The sequence below is a fragment of the Labrus mixtus genome, chromosome 4 (genome assembly GCF_963584025.1).
Source record: "Labrus mixtus chromosome 4, fLabMix1.1, whole genome shotgun sequence".
NCBI classification, from domain to species: Eukaryota; Metazoa; Chordata; class Actinopteri; order Labriformes; family Labridae; genus Labrus; species Labrus mixtus.
In genome coordinates, this window is record NC_083615.1 from 20,637,899 (window position 1) to 20,656,985 (window position 19,087).

Below are 19,087 nucleotides of genomic sequence, written 5' to 3' on the forward strand. Positions count from 1 at the left end.
ACTATGGGGCAGTTACTACTTAGGTCCAAACTTTCACATGATCAGGAAACAACTCTATATGAATTGAAATGTAGACGTCTGGAGCTGTTCACATGAGAATGCAAATGTTGTTTTTTTTCAAGTTGCCCTTGCTTGCTCCATTTAGATAGGAACGCTGAAACCCATATTACATCTCATTCTCAAATCTGGCATCAAAACAAACCCTGAAAAAGTTTCCACTCCTCTCCCAGCTTCTGTTTATTATGTGGACAAAACAGCTCCACCAGCAGAAGAGCTCTGTGCAGCGTAAATGTGCAGATAACTTCCCTCAACGTTCAGATGCAAAACAAGAACAAACTGAGAAGACCAACATTTTGTGTGTCTATTTGCTCAAGTATCATCAGCGCTATGCTTTGTGAATTCGACCTCAAGACAAAGAAGATATCATGAGCAAATGATGCCCAGCTTTTGGAGCTATTAGCTGCCACAATCCATGCTTAGTGAGTTAGGCCCGGCGTCTTCATGACTACATACCAGCAGAAGGCTTAGTCTCTTCTCCAACTCATTATGTGCCATAAGTCATGTGAAGATCACAAAGTGTAGAAAAACGGGGTAAGTCTTAATGCCAAACCATTTCTAAGAACCATAATATTTATTGATTTGATCTGATCAGAAGTTACCAAACAAATACATTTTGAAATAACTCACAGGTATTGAAAATGCTAAAAGTAATAAACTGAGATATTCACCAGTATGAAAGAATGAAAATCAGTGCAAGAAATCCCAAATTTGTAATTTTTGTTGATCAAAAAAAGACTAAATTATATACAGAAACTGTTATTATTATTATCATTATTATTATTATTGATGTTGTTAATAACCATTCTTTTCACTTTATGGTCCTACAAGGACACAGCTGGGGTTTGGATGTTTTCTGATATCAGCAGCAGCATGTTATAAAACAGACAAACTCCCAGGAGGTTTTATTTCTGTGAATGCAGCTGGTTGTCTGTTAGTGTCCTCACTGTGTTTCTGCTGTCTCTGCACCACCTGTGACTTGAGCAGAGACCCACACATCTATACCTAAAGAAACACACACACACACACACACACACACACACACGCACACACACATGCACACACACACACACACACACACACACACTCACACACACACACTTAAACACTGCTGGAGGAAACACACTACACCAGATCCATACACACCAAAAAGTGCAGCGTTGCACATGGTGCCACCCTTTTTCTCTTTCTGACTTTTTCACCCTCTTTACTTGCTGAGACAGACAAACACACACATTTGAACACCACAGCCCCCCTCCCCCTTAGCAGCTGTTCCTCCCACAGAAGCCGCCGAGATGTTGTCCTCCTACAGTAGCCGACAGAGTGTTTAAGTCCTGGACAACGGCCAAACGCTGTCAAAGCCTGCAGTGGCGTTAAGTTGCTGTTTATTTTTTTTTTAAAGCCGTGTGTTAGTATGTTCCTTAAGTGTGTCTTCCCCAATGCGTCAACAGAGTAACAAAATGTATCCAAAAAGTTCCATCTGTCCGAGACAGCAAACAGGAACGGTGCATGCTTCAATCTGTCGGGAGAGATACAACATATTAGGTTTGCTTGCATTTTTGCACTCATGATAAGGAGCCGTCAAAACATAAGGATGTCTTCAAAACAACAAATATTGGAGATAAGTGGTAAGTCCTCCTTAATGAGAAAGTTTTTTTTTTTTACTTCTTTAACAGATCTAAGGAGTTATGATGCGAGAGTTAAGGTATAATTTAAAATGACAGATTCACTTGATAAGATCAATAATGATATAAGCCTTCAGGGTCTCACAATGTGGGACTGCAAAAATCAGTGTCCTGTTCCATACTCTTATTTCATTTGGGTGAATAACATTTTTGTAATCATCCCTTATTTTCTGCAATGATGAATCATTCAATCAATCACATGCTTAGTAGCTAAAAATTTAATTGAATTTCTGGGACGCCAGTGGCCACTGTCCAATCTCTAAAAAAAAAGGCATACCCCCCTCCCCCCCCAAAAAAAAGAAGAAGGATTTTCAATTATTACGGTTACATTTTTTGTACACTTCCTAAATAAAAAGTTGTTCAACTTTATCTGTGTGCAGGTTTTAAAGGATGAAAAGGAGCCAGGTGCAGTAATATAGAAAATGAAGGATGTAGTTTATTGAGATGCATCAAGAATTATTGTGCTTTCTTATCCATGAAGTTCTTATCAGTCTGTTTGACGGAGTGTAATCTGTCAGTCAACAGCAGACACAACAAAGTCGTCAATTTAGATTTTCATTTATGATTTTATGTTTTATGTGTGAAAGCGCTTTTGTGAAAGTATTTTGTTTTACATTTTTTGAATAGAGCCATCTGCTCTTTTAGCAGAGTTTCCTCTCTCCTCTTCTAGTTAAAACTCCATTAGTATTTCCTCTGAGACAATTTAACCAAAACATTCATTATGATATGAAGAAGCAAATAACGATCAGACAGACTTAAGATATGGACGTGAAGGTTTTTGTTTTTTTTAAACGGTATTCATTCTTAAGAAAGCTCTAAGTATAATGTCTTCCTTTTGTCTCTTCTTCATCTTTCTTTCAAACTTCTTTAATCTTTTTCAGTTTCACTTTTTTTCCTAAACGTGTTAAAAAAAAGGATTTCAAAAGTCCATTTTGCTTCTGTTGGATTTACCTCAGCAGTGATTCAAAAGTCAAGACAGGTTTTCTATTCCCTGAACTAATGAAGGTGTTTCCACACTTTAGTTTCATCCACAGGGCGACCTTTGCTCTCGGAGCAGAGAAGATCAGCAGAGGGTCTGTTGGCAACTGAAAAAGAAGTCAAGGGAGCAAACAAATATAGATTAACTTTGATTCTCTCAGTGCAAGGATGACCAGAGGCGCTGCTTGTCAACAGGCAAGGCAGGCAACTGCTTTGGGCCCCAGGCCAGTAGGGGGCCCCTAAGGGCTGATACACATCTCCCTAAAGGGGCCCTAATCTTACAGTACTGACTCATATGATAGTAAATGAGTGAATGATGCTTGTCTAGCCCTTAGTATGGATGAGAGACACTTTAATCAATAACTTCCACCATGTTTTGTTGTTGTCAGATTTTTTACAACATAATGGGGATGAACGCTGTTTGGAGAGGCCCCATGTGAATTGTCTTGCCTTGGGCCCCAACAGACTGTGTGGAAAAAGAGAAAATGAGTACTAGCTTTAGCAGTTTGACTCCATCGTGATGTCTTCTTGTACTCAAAGAGGTAACGAGACAGACAGCAGGATACCCCCATGAGCAAGTGTAGACGCTGGTGGTGGTGTTGATGGAAGTATGCAGGATGATGAGTGGACATGGTGGGAGCTGGACCTGGACACTGTTGACATGGAATGGAGGTATCTGGGGGGGAAGAGGGTTGCAGCAATCAAACACCAAAATGACAGCAAAAGAGGCAAGAACCGATTTTTTAAATATGAAAGCAGAAGGATGATTGGTTGATAGAAATTGTGGAAGAATGTGGTTGGTTAAGTTCTTAAAGAGTAAACACCCCTAATCAGCAAATCCCCTGAGCAGGAAGACAGAGGGAGAGGGTGAGGCAGAGAGAGAGAGAGAGAGTAACATGAATGAATGATGACTAATGAATGAAAGTATGAAACAGTCTTCTTTGAATTCATGCCAAGCTTCATGTGTCTTAAGTCTTTATTGATTCATCAGATTGGCATAAACTAGTCTGAAAAAATATTTTGTCACTAGAAGGCCATTAAGAATTAGGAACAAATATACTAAGTTCCAGTACATTAGGTTCCCTTCAAAAAGGAAACATAAGAAGTGATTTTTTTTTTTTTTTTTTTGGGGGGGGGGGGGGGGGGGGGGGGTGAATGTAAAAGCCCACATTCAGCAAAAATGGTTATTGTGTTTGTATGGTTGTTAGCATTAAATATCTGCACTGTTGGGGTTCGGCAGCAAGATCACTGGGAAGTTATTGTGCAGCATTTATTTTTTCATTTTTTTAAGATTTATTTTTGGGACAGTGGATAGAGTTGGAAATCAGGGAGAGAGAGAGAGTGGGGAATGACATGCGGGAAAGGAGCCACAGGTGAAGGTGAACTTGCTACTTGCTACTTGAAATCCCTAAATGTTTAATGATGTATTTAAAAATACATTTTTTAATGATTTTGTTTTAATGTCCTGTGCTGTATGTGGTTTCGACATCTTTTGCCACTTATATTGTTCTTGGGCTCTCAGTGACTGGCAAATTCCCCTATAGGGACAAAAAATGTTTCATTCATTGTTGGAATCTAAATGTGTATTAAAATAATTTTATTAAAATACAAAGACATATAAAAGATGAGAATTCAGGCAATGCAACACAAATGATATGACTCATACATATATTGGCACAAGACAAGAAAAAAGTGCACATGTTGCAAAAGCCTATTAACAAAGAGGGGAGTGCATCAGAAATGGCTGGAACAACCTCCATTCAAAAAGAAAGCACATTAAGGGTCGGGTTCACCAAGAATGGATTGCAGCTGCTAATAGCTCCATAAATTGTGTTACATTTGCTCACACTATCTACTCCTTCTCAAGGTCTAATCTACAAAGCATATAGAGTAGCTCTAATGATAATGAGACTCAATTGGTTTGATCTGTTTTGGTCTGTTTTTGCTTTTAGTGTCATGACTTTACCTCCGTCCTCCTTTTCTCTGCAGATCCTGGGATGAGTTTCACGACTGCGCCAACGTAGCAATGGCTGGCTGTCCAGATGAAGCAGCAGCTGTCTGGGAATCTCTACGGCAAGAATCTAAGAAGATGCAGTTCTCCGGAAACCTGTACGATATGTGCTCCAACCGCAACAGCCATGCGGTAGCCTCGGCCTCCCCACGCGACTCACCCAATCAGGAGGAGATCAACCAGGAGTCTCTAAGGGGGCATACTGATCATCTGGCACGCAGCTCCCACCTTCTTGTGCTACTGGCTCCTCTACTGTTGCTGTTGTTTTGTATATAACTATCCCAGAGACATGGGACTAGTGTGAATATATATAAACTTTGTGTATTTTCCTCCCACAATTCCATAGACTCTCAGCCTTTTTTTTGTCCTCTGCTTTGCCAGGGGCTGAATATTTCTATCTGCATGCTCAGAGGCCCAGCAGTCTTTTTGGTATAGCCTGTGCCGTGTCATGCATATTCTCTGCATTTCTCTCTGTTGGAATCCCTCATAAGATTCATACAGCGATACACGCCACAACACAAGAAGGCTTTTAAACACGTTCATAGTTAAACAGAATACAGCAACCCCATGCAGTCTGTCTTATCCCCTATCTCTTGCCATGCTGTTGTATGAGATTGTATACGATGGTTCCAGGGTAGTCTGTCCACCTGAGTGTCTTAGGAGAAAAATAATTGGTCCTACTTGATAAACAAAACAGTTTAGCTAGGCATGACTAGGCAACTTAAGTTTTCCGGTTTACCCGCTTAAAAGTGTAAAACATTGGATAATTATCTAATTCTGATATACCCGACTTAATAACTGCTACTGCTGAGATAATCATTTTTTTAAACAAAAATTAATGACATGACTTTCCCCCTTCATACCTAAACAGAGATGATCAGTGAAATATAAGAACAGCACTGCAGATACGAGACCCCTTTTTACCATGAAAATACAGATAATTAGGGTTATTAACAGACACATCCTTGTTATGATACGTTGATGAGGTGCGTGGCAACATGTGGCTTAAATTGTGCAAGGTGCAAAAGAAGTTGTCTGAGTATTTTTTTGTTTGCATCCATAACCTTGGTAGGTAGGTGCGTCCATATGCGTAGTGGTGAGCATGATGAGCTGGATGGGCTCTGGTAAAAATGCCTGGGAGACAAAGGTGGATCCAGGGGGTTGCCCACGCACCACTTGAAATCTAGTGTGCCACAACAAACTCCTAAATCAACAATATGGGCTTTGTTGCAACAAGCTACTAGCTTTCTTTGCTTTCCAATGTGGCACACTTCAAGTATTGTACAATTAAAAAAATATGGGTATTATAAATGTGAAAAATACAGCATATATATACGTATCTACAGTAAGTATAATTTAAGTCTCTTACTGGAGAAGTTCTTGTTTCTCTCTCCTGTCTGGTATCCAAATGCTGCCCATCTCAAAACCACCATCAACAACAATTACAGGCATAAATAAAGAATCAATGCTGAAACTAAAAGTCAAAACAAAAGTGGCTTGATTGCTTTTAATATCAGAGAAAAATGCTCTTTAAATCTCATCACTTTCTTAAAAACAAAATGTGAAAAAAAGATTCTACACAAAAAAGGATAAACACTTTTGAAGGTTTTTTTTCTTGATCTGCACAATTGTTTGGTTATCAGGTTTATTCATTTATTCATTTAGGATTAAATTGACTTGAATTAGTACTGAACAATATATTTGTTTTTAGCATTGCAATCCCAATATGCACGTGTCACATCACAGGACATGAGGCAGAGGCAGACAGTGAGGCAAATCTACTGGACTGGAGTAGAACCATACATCTTTTTGCTCCTTTCTCCTCCTCCTTCCTTTGAAAGCGTTTTCTTTTTAAGAAAAGTTTATTCAAAATAAAACGGTTAAGCCTTTTAACAGAGCACAGATGGGACTTAGCCCAGAGCATACGGTCACCTGACTGTCAACATGGCTAGAATGATGTAAATCTGTCAATCATTATTTTTATAGCGCCGATTCATAACAAATGTTATCTCCAGACTAGAGAGCAGGTAAAAGACTTTACTCTCTTACTCTTGTTATATTATCTATTATAATATATTATCTGTTACATTCTCAGCTGGAAGCCCAGGGCAGATATTCAGTTACCCTAGCTGATGTGTATTCTTATCGGTGGCATTTTGTCCTGGTGCTTGTTACAACTGTGGACGCATGAGCGGACAGATAACAGAGCAGAGAGGCAGAGTATTAGCCTGAAGTGTCTACACATGCAGCACATGTAATACACACAAAACATTTCTGTCAAATGTAGCACTTTAAACATCTTTAGAAAAATTTAAAACATTCAGATCAATACTGCAGCAACTAATTCACAAGAAGATCCAACATTAATCCTCCATGAGCAAAACACTTGGCAAACCATTTTGCAAGTGAACAGCGGCAAGGACAAGCTTCCTTTTAACAGGCAGAACCCTTGAGCAGAACCAGACTCATGATAGGCAGCAATTACAGCATTGATTAAAAAATGACATTTGAGTAAAATGGTTGTGGCCTAATTGATTGTTTTGTGTCCCTTATGAGACATAAGATGCTTGTTAAAACACTGACATTTTGGAATTAAAGTTCATGATAGATTGAATTTCTGTCAAAGTATACCTGACATCACTCAGTACTAAATTACTTAAGATTCTCAAAATGACATTTAACTGTGTCCTTAATTATGTGTATGGGTTTAACTGATAGAAACAACCAATAATGATTCTCTGAAGGTTTTTCCTTGCTGGAAGCACAGATTCAGTTTGTAATTCAGTTTGTTTTTTACGAGACAAGAGGTTGTTTTAATTTTCCCTACATGGATACAAACTAAATTTAGTGTCCCAAGAATCCTGGCTCAATATAGTGAACAATAAACTTTTGCCATTGGAGGAATCACAACAAAAAGCGAGACCCAGGAACTTCAAGTAGAATAGGAGTCCCTCTTGTAAATTGCCTCGTGTGTAAGGATTAGGCAATAAATGCTTTGAGACACAATCACATTGTTTCAGCTGCTGATGTTGTTTGTTTGTTGCCTTTGAGAACAACATCATCTAAGGGCATCTGAGAGAAGGGAATGAGATCAGACTAGAAATAAAGGCTCCTGCAGTCTGTCTTCATACTGAACAAGTCCTATCACCGCATAAACCTTTTAGGACCACAAATAAAAAAGAAGTCTAACGCTGCAGTGATGGAAAGAAATCTGCAAAGTTTTTTGACTACTAAATTCAAACACTTGATTATTTATAAATAACACAGACTTAAAATTCCAAATAAATGCGCTGACAGATCAATATTTTCACAGAATCTTAAAAAAGAAAGAACATTGCATGAAATGTCACATATATGCGCGCATATTTTTGGATCATTTCAGCCTCCTCTGCAGCAGCTGCAGTAAGTTTGGAGCTGAAGTTAAACTAAAGTCAGACTATATCAGAGTTGTTTTTATTTGCTGCTTGCCCAGGTATAAATCCTCCAGGGCTCCTCTTTGGCATCCTACTCTGCAAGCCAACAGTATGGGACCAATATGTTCGCCTGCCAGAATCACAGTCCTCTAGCATGCCAAGTGTATTTCATGCTCCGGGAGCCGTAGTTTGGCCCCGCAGGCCTGCTAGAGCTGCTTGTTATTCTAAGTGGCTGTGGGTAACAGTTGTTTCTGTCTGGCCTGGGTTCAGAAACACTATCAGATTAGAGACACACAGAGAGAGAGAGATGAGTACACCTGGAAAACAAACACCGTCCTGCCTGGTTGGAAGATTAAACCCACCTGTCTCACAGCGAGTGTGTTTTACTCAGGGGGCTTTAGGTTGCAGGTTTACTTTTCTTTCTTCACCAAAAATAAATCAAAGCCATGCTGACTTTAAAGAACTACAGCAGAATGTGAAAAAAGCACAAACTCAAATCCTCACAGGTTGCAACAGTTCACACACTTAAAGAAAGTTGTTAATAAATAAAATTGGATTTGACAAATATACCCAAAGAGAGTCATGCTTCACCATAACAACGGATCGAGCCTGCCTACCTTGCCAGTGGCAAGGCTGCCTAACAAACATACCTACAGAGTTACAGAGATATTGAAAACATCCATACATAAAGTTATATACCCTCCTTTTTATTTGCTTAATCAAATTCGGAACCCTCAAATTTAGAAGAAAATCTTCTTTTCATTCTTTTCACATAGAGGCTCTCACAGAATGAACTATTTCTCTGGTATCTTGACCCTGGAAAACTGCGTTGCTCATAATCAACCCATTAGCTATTTGAGCCCATTAGCAGAATTCTCTGCAAGGTAAATCTAATCTCAAAGCAAACTGAAGTGGGTAGAAATAAAGAGTTTTTTAAATTAATTAAATAAAAAAACTCCAATCAGCACACAGCTATTATTTTCATAAGGGATTTAGCCCAGAGATATGCTTGGACGGTTTGAAGAGACTGCTGTAGTTTGAACTTTAATTAGACTGACAGAATTAGCTATTAGAGACCTCAATGGCTGATTCACCAAGGTGCAGCAATTTGAAAACTATCTCCATGGACCTCTGATAAGACGTCACTGGAGGCTAAAACTGAGTAAATCATAAAGTTCAAGCTACCAAGATATATCAGATTGGATGTGTTTTTATAAAAACAGACCTGCAGTGAGTTCAGCACTCATAATCTAACAAAAAGCATTGCTTTATGAACAAAGAACTGCCTCAGGATTGATTTTTAAAGTCCATTTTTGTGCAGAGAAGCTCTACAATGTAAAAAAAACAACAACTCATAAAATCTCTTTTATGAGATGATATGTTTCATGTAAGGCAGGTGGACAAATCCCATTCCATAGTGGTTTTCAATAACACTGCAGAGTGAGTGCAGCATTAATGACCACAGCAGAGAGGGGACTTATTCTCCAGCACTGGGTTTGAGACTGTACATCTCTTCGCCTCGGGCAACAGCTTGGTGCTCTGACAAATAGGTTAAATTGGAGTGAAATGACTGCAGGAGAAAGGGAAATATAGTCAAACACCAATGCATCATTGTCACATTATTGGAACAGTATATATGAAGTTATTACAGTGAATAAACGGCAGAGATGATTGGTAGCCTCCATATTGTGTGGCTGTCTGTACTCATATTTCCTCCCACATATTACATCATGCTTTATGTCACAGCAAAGGCTGTTTGCGCTCTCTCTCTCTCCACTGTGGATGATAACATGTGTTGAGTGTTTGAGGTTTAAAAGCATTTTATTATATTTAAACCATGATTAGACTTAAAGGACCAATATTTAACTCTGACACGTAGTGTTTAAAATGGGTACTGCAGTTCAAATTTGAAACATTGGAGAGAGCTGTCTCCCTCCGCCCCCTCGTCCCTAAAGTCCTACTTTTCTGTGTTCTAACCACTCCATTTTTTTAAAAACAGCTTTAATATTTATTCTAGTTTGAGCACGTTTCTGATTGTGGAGCTTATAAGAAAAATACAAAGGCTTTTTAGGTCGGGTAGATTCAGTTATATCTGAACCAGTTCGCTTGCCCACTTTCATCCCTGGAACACTCTTGTTTGTTTGCCAGGCAAACCGAGTAGTGGAGGGGCAAAACGGCTGTGTAGGGGGGCTGCCTACTTCTCTGGTCACAACAAAATCAAACCATTCCGCACCGGAATCGACTCTTAGAAGGAGGACACATTGGCTGCTGTCTTGTTGAGAAACCAGGACTTCAACATAAAAGGTTTCCTTAATGTCTGATGATATAGTAAGATAATTTTATGATTTAATTCAGTAAATATCTCACATATTGGACCTTTAAACTCTTGAAATTCAATATTAGACAGTAAGTTGGCAGCTTGTAACTTTGTTGGGCTAATAGAACTTCAAAAACGCAGTTGACTGGTGATAGTTGTTCTTTGAGACCGATGTTTGACTGACAAATGGTCTTGAAAATCAAACACAGTCTTGCTTTCAATGCATTTACCAGAAAACAGCCAAAAGTTTGTTTTGACTGCCAACTACTTACAGAATTCATAATGATTAGCTACAATAATAAAACTGTACCATTCCCCAGTAAGCAACGCAGTGGAAGAGTGAGGATCGGACAGATATACTCTTACCTTGGAACCAGATTCATATACTCGCTGTCAGCAAGTGGCTGTAAGCAGAGCTTTGTTCGTCAACTCAAAGCTCAAACCAGGGTCCTCCAGGTTTCAGCCAGTGGGGATGCATTTAAAGATTGAGGAAGGCGATGATAGATGTTACTTCTCCTGTATTATTCTTACAATAATGCACATGAAGAGTAAGAAGAGAATAGTTTTGGCGAACATGTAAATGCCCACTCAGTTTGGCTGTACTCACTTAATGATCAATGAATGGAGACAGCTATATCTGAATGTTTAAAGTCCAATCATTTTTTTTATTAAGAGTAACTTTCCAGCAGACAATGTTTAAGGTTACAACACATATATTGTTAATATCTACAGCTCTATGAATATCAGTGTACATAGCAGTATAATATTTCACATGTATATAGAAAAAGTCATATATGCCATGCAAGTGCTGCTTTTAAAGCTTTAACAGTTTCTATTAGTTGTTTTTTTATGCCTTAAGTCAATATTTGTGAAATTATGGGCTTGACTTCTGATATATCTCTACTTGAACCAAAGGCTGTAAGGGTTAGCGTTATACTACTCTAAAAACTGCTATAGGGATGCAGAACAATAGACTTTGACACCTTAAAGTTGGTAAGGTAATCAGGGACACGTTGCACTGTATATGCCTGCATTAATGATCAAGCTAATCTAAAACGTGTAGCATGCCGCTAACCCTCGCTAGCACCGGTTCAGTGAACAAAGCCAACTGGAGTTTCCAGGATCTGTTAAAGTAACAATATAAATTGTAAATCTTGTTGACATGTGTAAATAAACTGCACAGGTATTGTATGTACTAATGCAAATGTTCACTCTAATAGTACAACCTTTGGATTAAATTTGGTATTCATTACCTGCTAGAAGACACTGGAAGGTGTGGTTTTAACTGATGATCATCAGAGAACCCATCCTACCATCTGAACTACCTGTGTGTGTGTGTGTGTGGGGGGGGGGGATTATGTATCTCACTGTGGTATGGGTAGTTTGTTGAATTAATCATAACTTGTGTATATTTTATTGTAAAGGAATAATCCGATTTTAATTCAGAGCTTTCTAGCCAAATGTCCCTCCTTTACTTTGTTTTTGTTTTTTAGAAATAGCATGCTGAGCTGAGCTTACTTTCGCCTTTGTATGTGTGAAAAACACACAAGCAGGACTGAAATGAGTCTGTACATATATGATCATGACACGTTAACTTCATAGATACATCACACACCTATGTGAAGATGAGAGACAAAGAGTATTTTCCTGTGAGATAAAAAAAAAAACACGGGCTGGCTGTAAAGTGTTGCTGTGGTTGCTGCTTTGGGCTTGGCATCAAACAGAATGGAGATTCAAACATGCGGATTCACCGATGAAGGATGGACTTTTCCAGGGATGAAAGCAGGGATCTATACAACAGCAAAGTCAAATCACGTAGCTGTGTTTGTGTGTGGACAGAAACAAAAGCTCTGTATTGTACAGCAGTAGGCCTATAGAGTCTTGAAATGAGGCAGATGTAACAATTTCTGCTTTCTAGAAGACCTTTGTGAAGAATTTCTGTATTTGTCCTTGGCTGTCTTTCATTATGTCTGCCTGTCCCCTACATTTAACTTGGTCTTTTTTTCTTCTTCTTTCTCCCTCCCTTCATGCCTCCTACTCTTTGAGGTATTTTCTCTGCCACTCCTCCATCCATACGTAGTAGGTTTTGCTACCTTTATAGAAAATCATTAAACTGGTGCTGACTGAACGACCATGTGTTTATATTGCTCTCTGATATTCAAATGAATGTTTCTGGGCTGAGTGAAAACAAGGTTACCTACACTTTACTTCCATCTCGTAAAAATAGGGGGAAAGAGAACCCAAAAACTACAGAGGAGTCTTTTAAGCTGTACGTGAGGTAGATTTTAGTTCTTGGAGATTTAAGCATGTGGAATGTGTCCTTGCCACAGTCTTTTTTTTTCAATCAGTGTTCCTGTTTGCCCTCACCATCCAAAGTTCAACCATGGAAGAGCATTGACAACCAAGCTTTTGAAAGAAAACAAGACAAGTTTCAACATGATTCATTTGCAAGTCCATTGAAGGACCAAGGACAAACGTGTGCAGCGGAACACATTTTGAAAGAGTGTGAGGCCAACAGTTGAATACAAGCTTTAAGTCAGGCCTGCAGGAAGAGTGTTGTTACTTTTATTCAGCTTGTGCAGTACAGGTGATATTCTTTTCCCTGGTGTTTTTCAAGGCTGTGTGCACTCTGTTCCAAAATTAGTTTTGTCTAATTGTAAAAAAAAGAGAAGGATAAAATCTTCGAATAAGATTTCACAAAATATGAAAGCCATCTCTTCAAAGGAAGATTCCAGTTATTGGTGTTTTAAACCACCTATTTCATTGCTTACATGTGGGGATATAATCTATTAAAACAAATTAGCTGCTTAAGTAGCAGAGACAATCACAAGGTTGTTTGGTTTCATTGTTGAACACTTGACACAAAGGCGTGCATGGGTTTTAAGATAAACTTTTACTTTAGTCTGGAAATACAGAAACACACCAACTCAGTCTGGCTGTATATTATCGGACATCTCGGTCTTTTAAATGACACATGGAAACTGTGCATCCAAAGCTGCCCCAAAAGTACCTTTGTTAACCTACCTACTAAAATATTAAAGATGCTTTTGTTCATGAATATATCACATTACAACTAAACAAGATAGAACCCTAAATACTGAAGAAAAAAAATAACGGTGTCCATAACGATGCTTCACATTATTACAGGTCCCACATCATAAAAGACCTTACTCATTGTTATGTTACAAAAGAGCAGGTGAAAGACCTTCTTCATTTTTATATTAATCCATCATGAGCACAGCACTTAGTAACATTTAGCAAAGTTACGGTGGCAAGAAAAATGTCATTTTAAGAGTCAGAAATCTTGGCCAAAACTAGACTTATGTTAAACAGCCATATGTCAAAACTGTGCTGGACTTGTAAATGGGATAGAGAAATATGCAGATAGAAGGACAGGGACAAACAGGGGGGTCCATAGAGGCAGGCCGTCCCCACCAATGATCCTGAGGAACCTACGAGACATGAGAGCTGTGGTTAGTAACTACAATGTACAGATAGTGACGTGCAGTTGTATGATGTGAATGTACACAGAGAGAGAGATACGAGCTCAAGGTGCTGGTTTCCCCGGGTAGTCTAAGCCTATAGCAACATAACTAGGAGCTGGTCCAAACCTGCACCAGCCCTAACAATATGCTTTATCGAAAAAGGAAAGTTTTAAGCCTATTTTTAAAAGTATAGAGGGTGTCTGCCCCCGGACCCTGACAGGTAGATGATTCCAAAGGAGAGGAGCCTGATAACTGACCCCAAAGTCTGGTTCATTTCATCAGTTTGAACAGAAACATACAATATGAAACCATGCTTGAGTTCGCTCTAAGAGTTTGTCTCGGGCATGATTTGTATGTACTTGAGTACGGTCCCAGGACATCGTACAGTGTATACACGCAGCCAGGGCCCATTTTGCAAATAATGCCAAATTCAGATATATTTTATAGACACTTTTGGGGTTGTATCACGTCAACTTTGGTTATATTCTTTAATAATTCTATTTAATTATTAATAATATAAATAAAATATCATTAAACTATGTTTAATCTCGTTTTTGGGGCACCAACCTGTACTCAGGTAAATATAACCAAAATATCACTCAAATCAGTCTCAAATTAGTTATTTAATTACTAATACTATTAATAATTAATAACTATATTTAATAAATTGAAGGCGTGAAATCCGTACACAAAGCCTTCACACCCAGCTTATATCACAATGCAAATACACCAGTAATCACAAACAACTGTGTAAATTATTGTTATAATAAATTATAACAGAATTTATTTAAACAAAGCAACATCAATAAAAATCAATGAACTTAATCAAACAAATAACTATTATAAACTAATCTAAGCAAACAAACATTATCAAGCAAGGCTTGTGAAAGGGATGTGTGTGTGTGTGTGTGTGTGTGTGTGTGTCTGTGGATGAAAGAGAGATAGAGAAGGGGAAGAGGGGGGAGATTGCTTCGTCCCACGTGGTCGCCCTTCCGATGGCGCACACCTAACAAAGACCTAATGTGGCCTTAATGTCTAAAAGCGACCGAGTTCGGCCCTACACGATCTGTGTGTCTGAGGTGTCTGGATGGCCGCGAGTGTATAAATCTGTGTGTGTGTGTGTGTGTTAGTCAAAGGGGAAGAAAAGAGGATAGAAGAGGAGCGTAGAGGAGGAGAGAAATGCGTGCCTGAAGAGGCCGGATCACAGTCCGAATCCCGCGCCACAACTCAGAGTAATTCCCTTCATTCACAGAAACAAACCAATGGCCGAATTCAAGTTAATACAGCTTACACTGGCCTTTCTGATCAGAAGAATAATACCCGGTTATAACGCTGTTACGCTAAACACATACAGGACGCAGCGGTCCGAAACAACAACAAGAGTTTTAAATCGGTAAAACTCAGGATGCAGCGGTCCAACAAAGAGAAAAATTACAGTTTCTGCTTCAATCAAACAATTGTTAAAAACACTCTCTAAAGCTAATTCTGCCCAGACCTAATTAAGCCTCACTTGTGAGTCGCTTTGCCTGCGATTGGTGAAGGAAAAAGGAGTCCGGCGATAAAACAGATCTTCTGTCCGTCCTGGTGTAGAGGCGTCTGATGGCGGCGAGGGTCCCTTACGGCAAGAGCGGCTTCGTTGGTTCTCCGTCGAGTGGAAAGATGTCCGTTGATGTCCTTTCGTTGCAGGACGGAATAAGACCGTTATCTTTCTGATAATCTGTTATAGTCTGAAGCTCTCCGAGAAACTGGGATGCGTTCACTGGACAATCCGAGCTCGGGATTTGGAACACTGCCAGCCGCGGATTACCTGCGCGCCAAAACTTAAAACAAAGGAAGATTGTTGCAGGAAACAGGAGGTGAGCTTGTGTCTCCGAACACTTGAAGTCAGCGCGTGGAAAGAGAAAGAACAATGGAAGTCTTGGAGCTTTGTAGCCTGGCCTGCTCCATGGGGGGTCTACCTCAGGTCCCCTCCAATGAGGAGAGAGAGGTTCCGATCCCCCCTTACTTCACGCGTAGGTGTGAAGTACCGCAGGGGATTCTGGGATTAAGAGTCCTTTTAGGCCTCTTTGTGATCTCAGTGAATAACTCAAATGAGGTGCAGGCCCAAGTCCATTGTTTGACTGTCCTAAACCTGCGTGGCCCAACAACACAATGAATTCTTTCTGCTTCGTGGCGTATTTGCAAACCAACTATGTGCATACTGCCACCTGCTGTATTGGACTGTGTACAGACGCAAGTGCCAGAACAATGTTACTAATATGAACACAGACCAGGAGAGGGCAGGGGGGAGCAATCATTCTCGAGCATGGTACAAAACCATTGTGCCTAATATGAAAACTCCCTTATAGTCGCGGCTTAGCAAAATTATGGGGACATGCAGGACAAACGCACCAAAATTTTTCCACATAATCTCCATCACCATAGCTTTCAATTTGGGGGGGGAGCCACTTCATCAAGATGGCGGTTCCAAGATGGCGGCCATGTGAAATTGCGGTTAGACATGAATTAATTAATGTCCAACCACCTAGGAACCAAGGAAAATGATATAATGCATTGCCAAAATTAACATATGTATTTGATCGAGGCACAAATAATCATCTAGTGATATTTTAATGCATTCTTTTTTTATATGCATTATATATTAACACCAAGATTGACTTTCTAATTGGCTTGGAATTCATATTGGCACTAAGTGATTTCACATGGCCGCCATCTTGGAACCACCATCTTGATGAAGTTCCCCCCCCCCCCAAAAAAAAATTGAAAGCTATGATGATGGAGATTATGTGTAAAAAATTTGGTGCTTTTGTCCGGCGTGTCCCCATTCTTCCCAAATCTGGTCCTAAGCTGCCTGACTATTAGCATGACAGCAAATTAGCACATTTCCCAAAATGTTGACCAACTATTGATCTAATGCCCAATCCTGTCGGGAACTGTTGTGTCACAGTGCTGTGCAAAGGATAAAAATGTTTACATTTAGCAAATTGATCTCACAAGATGTCTTTTTAAAGTTGTTTCAGTTTTTCAAATCATTTCACGACTCTAGGTTAAAGCACCATGGGCCCACAGCAGCTCCAAATGGCTTCAAAAGGTAATTGTTTGAACTTCAACACCCAGAATTTCTTTAAGGTGACTTCAGTAAGCCCCACATCATTCTATGATGTGCTGTACCCAGGGAGAGCAAAGTAATGGAAGTGGAAAAAGGTCTGACTTTGCTGAGTGCAGCCTTTTTGGATAGAGTACTGCTCTCTTTCTGCTGTGTGAGACTCACTTAAGATTTCACTCTTAAATCTTAATTCTTCATTTGCTGTGACCAGAAAAGTCAACGCTTCCAACGCTTCATGATTCATTTTCTTAAATAAGGTATATCTGTCACTTTTAATTGTGTCTATTGCAGATAACACAATGTTTTTGGATGGGTAGTCTTCGCAAGTAATTTGTAGCTGAACTGGGAGGTCGTACTGCACCGAACACCATCAAGGAGTTCTGGCTGAACGTGTTTGGAATTCAGCAACAAAGTTACAGCGTGTGCCTAAGAATAATGAGCACCACCAGCTGAAAAAAGAGAATGTGCTGCTGCTTTCTGTAACAAAAGCTGACAGTGAGTACCAGAGCTAAACACATGGCCTTAGCTTGATTGAATCTTCTGTCAGGCTGTGTGCTTAAGTGTTTTCTTTGACAGCCTAAAGATGTTTCACACAACATGTTTTGGCTTTTTCTAAAACTTTTTAGTTCTCTCGTTTTTCCCTCGGGTGATTCAGAGTTCCAGGAATTCTATTTTTGCACATTATGGTCATTATGTGAAATATGATTCAGGTCTCACCTCCTGATAATGTAAAACCACCACAGGGATACTTTTGCACTCAGGGTCTCCTAAAATATCTCCTGTGTGAGCGTGGTCAGAGATGTGCTGCTGTGGGCACACAAAGAGCAGACCGGATGGATTGTAACGGTTCACTTACATAAATTACATAGATGCACATACAAAAGTTATCATATACCAAACCTTTATCACATAATTCAGTATTACCATAGAGCTGTTTTCTTTAAAAGTACATGTTGAATTTACATATTATAATTATTCAATCGTTATTAATCTTCATATCTCGAGACACTTTACAAGTAGCAGGTAAAAGACCTTACTCTTTGTTATTTAACATCACAAAAGAGCAGGTAAAAAGAACATACTCATTGTTATGTTACAAGGTAAAAGACTTTACATATTGCTATGTAAGACCCAGCTTAATTCGTCATGAGTGTAGCACTTTAGCAAAGCACCAAAAGTTACAGTGGCAAGAAAAAACGTCCTTTTAGCAGGCAGAAGTCTTGGGCAAATCCAGCCTCATGAAGAAACAGCCATCTGCCGAAACTGCGCCGGGTTTGAAGATGGGATAGGGGGCGATGGGATAAGATTCAGGAAGCGTGAAAGGGAACAGGCAGACTGTCCACCAACGATCCCGAGGAACATAAGAGAGCTCAGGACCTCCCAGACAAGATTAAAGGTATCCATCCAGCTTTTCTAACTGATAATAAAAGCACACATTTAGGGGCAAATACAATTCATATGTATCTAATGTTGTCTTATCATTTGTTTTATAAGTTGCTGTGTTAACTTTTATTTATAGCTTGTTTTTACCCCTTTACTACTGTGTAGACACATCTTTAATGTATTGGTTAATAAATCAATATATTTGATGCCCACCCAGCACCATCGGCCTGTGTCGTCCCCACCGCCGTCCTCTTTCCTGCATGGCCTGCTCCGACCTCCACCTCAGTGGCAAGGAAGGGTGGACAACAGAAATCCTTCCTGCATATTGTCCCCTATGCTCTTTTGTATATGAAAAAGAAAAACATAATGTTTGAATAACTTTAATTTAATCTACTTCTGGGGAGCCAGTAGCCTAGTAGTGCGCATGCCCCATGTACAGAGGCCACAGTCCTCCAAGCGGGCAGCCTGGGTTTGAATCTGACCTGAGGCTCACTTCCACCATGTCATTTCCCCCTCTCTCTGTGACTGTATCCACTGTCCTATCTCAATAAAGGCATAAAAAGCTCTAAAATTAACATTTAGGAATGACTCTACTTCCCATGGTTCATCCCTTTTAACATAATAATATGTTTATTTTTTCATTACAGAAGGG

At 39.5% G+C, this 19,087-nt stretch overlaps 1 protein-coding gene across 1 annotated transcript in view; it reads left to right on the top strand.

The window, feature by feature from the left end:
* Positions 1 to 5,391, top strand: part of nrn1la (neuritin 1-like a) — a 58,349-nt gene extending 52,958 nt beyond the window's left edge. The window contains exon 3 of the mRNA XM_061037148.1: positions 4,710 to 5,391. Within this exon, the coding sequence (XP_060893131.1) occupies positions 4,710 to 5,007 (298 nt within the window). The 3' untranslated portion in view covers positions 5,008 to 5,391. The remainder of the gene's footprint in view (positions 1 to 4,709) is intronic.
* The last annotated feature ends 13,696 nt before the right edge of the window (positions 5,392 to 19,087 follow it).